This window comes from Sinocyclocheilus rhinocerous, unplaced genomic scaffold, assembly GCF_001515625.1.
Source record: "Sinocyclocheilus rhinocerous isolate Xijiao unplaced genomic scaffold, SAMN03320098_v1.1 scaffold3362, whole genome shotgun sequence".
Classification (NCBI taxonomy): Eukaryota; Metazoa; Chordata; class Actinopteri; order Cypriniformes; family Cyprinidae; genus Sinocyclocheilus; species Sinocyclocheilus rhinocerous.
Window position 1 is genome coordinate 2,371 of NW_015631076.1, and position 7,795 is coordinate 10,165.

Consider the following 7,795-nt stretch of genomic DNA (forward strand, 5'->3'; position numbering starts at 1 on the left):
TATCCGTTTCGTCATGCATAGAGCTGATCCGTGCAGGTCGCTGAGGAAATACATCAACATCGCGCTGTGAATCGCCTGATTGGCTTTCACCGTGGACAAAGCGGAGTCCAGCCCGGGGTCATCACATGTGGTTGCCGCAAGCCCGCCGGCCGCTCCTTCGTCAAATCCGCCGGCTGCGCCGTTCTCAAGCCCACCAGCTGTTCCTCACTTCACAGTCTGTAAGTACGTTTTCATATTTAAAGGATTTGCCACTATTGATTCAAATGCGAGTTTTGAGCAGTCTAGAGTAGCGCTTGTTGTTTGTCGTTTCTCCGATCACAAATGCAGACATGGTTTTATGTTTACGCGGCGCAATACTAAACGAAACGCTTAAAAAGACAGTATAAGTCATTATAATCAGTAATTATGTCCCCACTGGATGCAACAAATGCCTCATATGACCCCTTTAATATAAACTCAACTATCTGAACTTTCAACAACCAGCTGAGTGAAAATTGTCATTGACACAAAAGAGTAATATAAACAAAATAATTTGTCATAAGCAAAAGGCCATACTTCATTTTTGTAGCTCATTTTAAGCCAATAGTTCATGATAAAAGCCTAGGTTTGATGGACATTTTTAATCTTAATTTGTAATTGTACTTTAATCTTACACATGTTTAGGTGCAACTCATGAAGTGCATATTTCAGTACCTGAGAAAACATTCTTACAGAGTTGATTTTCTTTAAAACTAACAATAAATAAAAGGCAACGTGTTGTTCTAAAAACATTGAGGTTGCAAAACAGTTTGAAACATTAGCTATCGATATTGTACATGACGGACAATATTACGACAAATCTATGGCTCATTCTGTCCCATTACCAAACAACTGCAGCAGGAACGTGAACAAGTACACAATATCCAGGTAGAGACTGAGTGTTGCAAAGATATATTCTTCAGGACTCATTGCATATTGCTTGGTCCCCATCAGCAGCTGTGTATCAAAAGCGAGAAACTGGGACAGAAGAAGTGAGAGAAGAGAAAGAGACACGGGTCAGTCGACCTTATATCACCTTAATCACATGACAAATAATCATAATTTAAAACCATAATCCTTTCTTGACTAATCTGCTTCTCACCATCGTGAAGACAACAGCTCCTATGCTGGCATAGACCGCATGTAACCAGGGAACCTTTCAAAAGACAAAGCCGTTAGAAAGTGACTAGAATCTTTATTTGGACTCTTAATGCTTTTTTACAGATTAGGACTGGTATTATTAGCCAGACTCAAAAAAATATATAATAATAATAAAATACAGTGCTACCAAACTTTGTCTGGTATATTGAGCGGAAAACTCAGTGAGGTGTTCAGGTGCTGCTGCAGTTATGTTGATTTGAGAAAGCCATCATACTGCTATCCTGTTTAAACTTAAAATTATTCTTCTCCTGAGACTAACATTTCTGACCATAACTCCTAGAGTTTTAGAGCTACAGCCATCAAACTATCAAAATACGCTAGCAACATGAAAACATTGCTACTTAATTGTCTGTAACAATTGCTTATTAAGGACATATTATGCCTGACCATATTTTAGATCCCATAATCCTACCCCATACCTAAACTTAACAACTACCTCACTAACTATTAAGAAAGGAATAACTAACGACGGGCCTTTGAATTATTAGGAAATAATGCACATGGGTGTGCATTATTTTCTAATCATTCAATTGACCGGAGTCAATTATTCCACTTATACTATGGTTACCACACTTCAAATATTGTTCAGATGTTGTATTTAAAGACATTTGTCAGGTTTTTCTCCTTAAAACGCTCTTGTGAGTATGATTAATTTCTTACACATCTCATCACACACCTCAGTTGATAATTCTAAAACATAATTTTTAGGGCCGGATTTATGCACAGGCATTCTAGGCATGTGCCTATGCTCATAAGTCCAGGGGGGCCCAATTACAATGTAGAGAAATATTTATAATTTTTATACCATGGGCAACTTACAACAGCAAAAGCACCAAAACCCCAAACGACATTGAGCAAATAAATTTAACAAACAATAGGATAAAACTACTTCCATGTTTTCCACCTTTTAAGTCTATGGAAAGCACACTTATGGCGCTTTTCCACTGCGTGGTACGACTCCGCTCGGCATGGCTCAGTACGGCGCGGTTCGGCTCGGCACGGTTTGCGTTTCCACTGCAGTTCAGTACCGCTTTAGAGTGGGCGAACCCTAACCGAGGTCGTACTAAAAAAAGTACCAGGTACCAGGTACTGTACCCAGTGGAAACCCCCCCAAAAGTGAATCGTACCGAGCCGTACCGTGCTGTACCATGCAGTGGAAAAGCGCCATTTCTTTCTCCCTAGGCACACACATACAGTACAGTCACGCACAAACGCAGAGACATAAACATAAACTTGTCAGCACTGGCCTGCAAATTTATCAGCAAAATAGTTTTGCAGCTGAAAAGCTACGTGGCATTTCTCAGTAGCAAGGTGGTAACTTTACTGTTCTTGAAGCAGTTAAACTTAGAGATTCGTCTCTTCATCTGTTAGTACAATAATAATTTTACAATAAAAAAAATTATAATTCAACTCAAATAATTCACACATGCTTAATCTCTCTCTCTCTCTAAAATCTGCATTAGACTGCATTAATAATGAGCATTAGTCTCCATTTCAATGGCTCAAGCCTCCTTTATCAGCTCTAACATGATATTTTGGAATTAGCAATGGAAGGTTTGGGATGGTTGCATAAGAAATTAGTAACACACAAGTTTTCAGGACAAAAACATGACAAATGTCTTGAAATAAAACATCTGCAAACAATGTCTTGAGGTCCAGGCCATTGAATTATTAGAAATATAATGTACACCCGAGGTGGTAATGCAGCCATGACTCCAGTCAACATTCCTTACTTAATTAAATGGTCTTTCTCTGTTCTCAAAACAAGTGAGAACTATATTGAATCTTCAGTGCCTGAACGCAATGGATGAACGTCGTAATCCACGGAAACCATAACTGTGTTGCAATTAGTGAATATATAGTAATCATTATGATATATCATTATTTTTGTTTGCTGTTTTGGGGTGGTAATATTATATATTAATAAGGGGGGCCCATTTTTTAATATTTTTTTTTGCCTATGTCACAAGAGGTAAATCTGGCCCTAGTCCTAGCAACAGAGGCTTGAGCCTTTAATAGCAGACTAATAATGAAGTTTTTAGAGAGAGAGAGAGAGAGATTAGTCATGTGTGAATTACGTCTGTGAGTTTGTGTCTCTCAACAGTGTTCAGTAGCAGCGTCTCTACTAATAGTGAAAATGTAAGTTCATCTGCTTCATGAACAGTGCCGTAGTATTTCGCTAATGAGAAATTACATGTAGCTTTGAATTTATTGAAATATTTTACTGAAAATTAGGGGTGTAAGAAAATATCGATACACGGGAGTATCGCAATATTTTGTTTGGCGATACAGTATCGATTCTCAAAAACCCAATATCGATATATATATTTATTTTTAATGTATACAAGATTTATGGCAGTTGTTTCGTTTTGAGTTTATATCCCGACCGCTTTATAGCAGTCTTCTTACCTCTGAACTTAAACAGTGAAAACGTGTGTGTTCCGCTCCTGCAAGGTTTGTCCAGTCCCGCCCGCTCCCGCAAACATTCTAATATTGCATATAATTTTCGCGTATCAGGGAGCCGCTATCAATGGGGAGTATTTAAAACTTTTTTGAATGAGCGCTCGCGTTGTTCACTTTCACTTTCGATTTCGCGATCACGCGCACTCTGTGTAAAGGGAACGCATCTTTCGATATAAGATATTTGTCAATGAGCTCCGGATCTGTTGAGTAGCAAGCTAAAATTATATCCTATTCTCCTATTCCTAAAATAAGAAATATCCCAATATATTGTCTTGCTTACAGTATCGCAATATATCACAACATATCATATCGCAACCCCTGTATCGTGATACGTATATTATCGCCAAATTCTTGCCGATACACAGCCCTAGATAAAATTGTAGAGCAGCTCTGACAACACGTTTCTGTGCACATGTATGTTTCCGTTTGTGTGTGTGTGTCAGTACTGTATGTCTGTGCGTTTGTAAGGGAGAGAGAGCGGGAGAAAGAGAGTATGTGCTTTCCGTAATAATAAATACATAATAAATACATAATAATAACATGTTTCGTGGCAAAAACATGGAAATAATTTGTAATTTTTATCCTATTGTTTACTATAAATATTTGCTTGTTCAGTGTCGTTTTGGGTTTTGGTTCTTTTGCTGTTTTAGGCTGTAAGGACCTTTGAAATAACTTAAATAATTTGGCGAAGTGATATGGACTCGTAATGCTGTCGAGACTTGCCTGGAACTACGTTCGCCGTCCGTTTCGCTGAAAATAATTGCACACCATTTTTTTGCACACATTTGTCAACCAATCAGATTCAAGCATTCAACAGCCACATAGTATAATAAGCTGTGCGTTTGTAAGGGAGAGAGAGCGGGAGAAAGAGAGTATGTGCTTTCCGTAATAATAAATACATAATAAATACATAATAATAACATGTTTCGTGGCAAAAACATGGAAATAATTTGTAATTTTTATCCTATTGTTTACTATAAATATTTGCTTGTTCAGTGTCGTTTTGGGTTTTGGTTCTTTTGCTGTTTTAGGCTGTAAGGACCTTTGAAATAACTTAAATAATTTGGCGAAGTGATATGGACTCGTAATGCTGTCGAGACTTGCCTGGAACTACGTTCGCCGTCCGTTTCGCTGAAAATAATTGCACACCATTTTTTTGCACACATTTGTCAACCAATCAGATTCAAGCATTCAACAGCCACATAGTATAATAAGCAGCAATTAGGAGTTTGAGGCAAAAGTCGTAGTTAATAGTTCATAGTTAATCGTAGTTAGAGAGACGGCATGACCTTAACACCTTTAAATGTTGAGCTTTTAAAACTACTTTAAACTAAAAACTGCTTCAAGCTTTTAAAACTAATTCAAATTTTCAGCTCAGGCTTTCTCAAGCCAACATCAAAGTTTGTCTTGACAAACTTTTCTTTTTATCTAATCTTTTCTTTTCTTTTATTTACTTATATTTTTGGATACTTACATAGCCAAAGGGAACCACAAATCCCATGACAATAGCACAGAAAAACATGACCATACACAGAATGAAGAGAAGACCTTGGAAAGAGGTGATATCAATCTAGAGAGACAAAAACACAACACTTTAGAATTGGAATATTATTGTATTTTACGATGTGTATATATCATTGGCAACAGCAATATGATAAAACACACTGATGTTCACTAAAAAAGCTTATTGGTATTTTTCTGGCAGTTGCTCACCTTGCTCTGAAAGCTGAAGATGGTGACACACAGACACACTGTGGCAGTCACGCCAATGCACAGCACTACAGACTTGGTGTTGTAGAAACTGGCAGAAGCAGGAAAAGGTACCGTTACATTCAGCAGAAATTAAACATCTTGTGGAATTTAGAAAATCATGTTTGGGAAAGCATGCACACACAACAGATGTGTCATTACCTAGAGATAAAACCCAACATGCAAGCCATGCTCAGAGTCTGTGTTTGCAAGATGTTCAGAGAAGCATGGAAATAAATGACAGAGGGGAAAAAAGAACATTTGTAAATGCATTAATATTATTTTAATTATATTAATGAAATGTAAATTGCAATGTAATTCTTTTTAATGTATGAAATTCATCATTTTTTTAAGTTTGACATAAGTTCTAGAAATTCTAAAATACTAGAAATTAATTAAGACCGAAGGCTGACATGCATTTTACTTGTGGTGATGGACTGTTTTAAGCATGTAAGTGTATAATTATAATTCAAAGTGGATGACATTTTAAAGGAATAGACCCCCCCTGAAAAACAAAAGGGAAAAAATATGCTTGGTTATTTCTTTCTTTTTTTTCTTTCTTTTTGTTCTTCATCAGAACAGATTTGGGAAAATTTTGCATTGCATCACTTGCTCACCAATGGATCCTCTGCAGTGAATGTGTGCCGTCAGAATTAGAGTCCAAACAGCTGATAAAAACATCACAATAATCCACAAGTAATTGTCACGATTTGCCTACTGGAGGAGCGATGAGACAAGGAGACGTAGGAGTTTACTCAAAACGAGAGTCTTTAATCATCCAGGAGGGAAACACAGGGCTAACAGGAACAACGGAGTAGCACAACATGACGTAAGACACCGGACAGAAAGCAAGGGGCAGACCACACTATAAATACACAACTCAACGAGAATAATTGGGGAAACAGAGGTGAACGGAATGACTAATTAGACAGAGGAGAAACTAGGTAACTGGGAACACATGGGGAGGAAAACAAACACACTGACAGTCCAAGGGCGTGACTGTAATCCACACCACTCCAGTCCATCAATTAACGGGTTGTGAAGTGAAAAGATAAATGTGTTTGTAAAAAACAAATCCATCAAGACGTCTTTAATTTCAAATCATTGCTCCTGCTTCCTGTTGAAAACCGTATAAAATATTTCTAAACAAATATGTGTGTGGCTTTTGATGTGAGAGGACAACAGGCGATGGACTTTATTATGGATTTACATTATTATGGATTATGGACTCATATTTTGGCCAAGAGCAATGATTTGAATTGAAACTCGTTTTAATGATAGATTTGTTTCTTACAAACACGCAGTTTTTTGTTAACTGGTGGACTGGATGAAGAAACAAACTCATCTGCATCTTGGATGACCAGAAGGTGAGTAAATTTACAGCAAATTTTCATTTTTGGGTGAACTATTCCTTTAATGTATCTTTAAACTGATACTCACAAAGATTGTAAGAAGAATAAGATTCCATGGAAACTGCCTTCTGCAATACAGAAATGAAAAGACGGATGCCAATATTATATTATAATGTTTTCCTAATTATTTTCCATATAGAGATGAGTGTATAACCAGTACATTACCACAACTGCAATTTATTAACAGTGTATTGACTTACCTCAAATCACCGCAGCAAGCCAATGAGATATATGTGACAAGAAACAGAAGACTGCAAAACACAGACATAGCTTGAGTTACAGATCCAGTGAGTATACTGAAATAAATGCCCAAGTGATGAACATTTTAAAGCAGTAAACATTTGAATTACTGATTAAACTGTAGTTTCACGTACTTGGACCAGGAGTATAAAACAGGATGTGTTTGAATGTACATCCTCACTGGAGCACTAAAGCAGACAGAAAGGGGTCAGCAGTGTCAAATAGTCAATATGAAATATAATATGCTTACACATAATTGATTCATAACATAAATTATTGTTCAAAGGTTTGGGGTCAGCAAGATTTTCACATTTATGCATTTAGCAGATGCTTTTATCCAAAGCGACTTACTTCATTCAGGCTATACATAATTTTTTTTTTTACCAGTATGTTTGTTCCCTGGGAATTGAACCCACAACCTTTTGCGCTGCTAACGCAACGCTCTACCACTGAGCCACAGGAGATTTAATAGAAAAAAATAGTTTTTTTTCATGTCTTTACATTGTTTAGAGCACAAAAAAAAAAGTAAAAAAAAAGTAAAAAATGATATTTCATTCATAAGTTATGCTATGTCCTCGGTAGAGGACATCGGGACTCAATTTAAAAAATTAAATAAAAAGACATGAATGAACATGCATAGGCAAAAACAATAGATTTTTTAAAATCACCAATACATTTTTAGTTTTCAGGATTTTTTTTTTTACCAAACTTTGTATAAAGATGATTCTCAACTATGTTATAACAGAATGATT

The 7,795-nt window shown here is 36.6% G+C and overlaps 1 protein-coding gene across 1 annotated transcript in view; it reads right to left on the reverse strand.

The window, feature by feature from the left end:
• Nucleotides 1–673: 673 nt before the first annotated feature.
• LOC107741574 (protein lifeguard 2-like) overlaps nucleotides 674–7,795 on the reverse strand; it is a 9,392-nt gene continuing 2,270 nt past the window's right edge. Inside the window, exons 5-12 of the mRNA XM_016554328.1 lie at nucleotides 7,178–7,231; nucleotides 7,004–7,054; nucleotides 6,832–6,871; nucleotides 5,554–5,591; nucleotides 5,356–5,443; nucleotides 5,117–5,212; nucleotides 1,121–1,174; nucleotides 674–996 (exon numbers count right to left, since the gene is read on the reverse strand). Coding sequence (XP_016409814.1) covers nucleotides 847–996; nucleotides 1,121–1,174; nucleotides 5,117–5,212; nucleotides 5,356–5,443; nucleotides 5,554–5,591; nucleotides 6,832–6,871; nucleotides 7,004–7,054; nucleotides 7,178–7,231 — 571 coding nt within the window. The 3' untranslated portion in view covers nucleotides 674–846. The remainder of the gene's footprint in view (nucleotides 997–1,120; nucleotides 1,175–5,116; nucleotides 5,213–5,355; nucleotides 5,444–5,553; nucleotides 5,592–6,831; nucleotides 6,872–7,003; nucleotides 7,055–7,177; nucleotides 7,232–7,795) is intronic.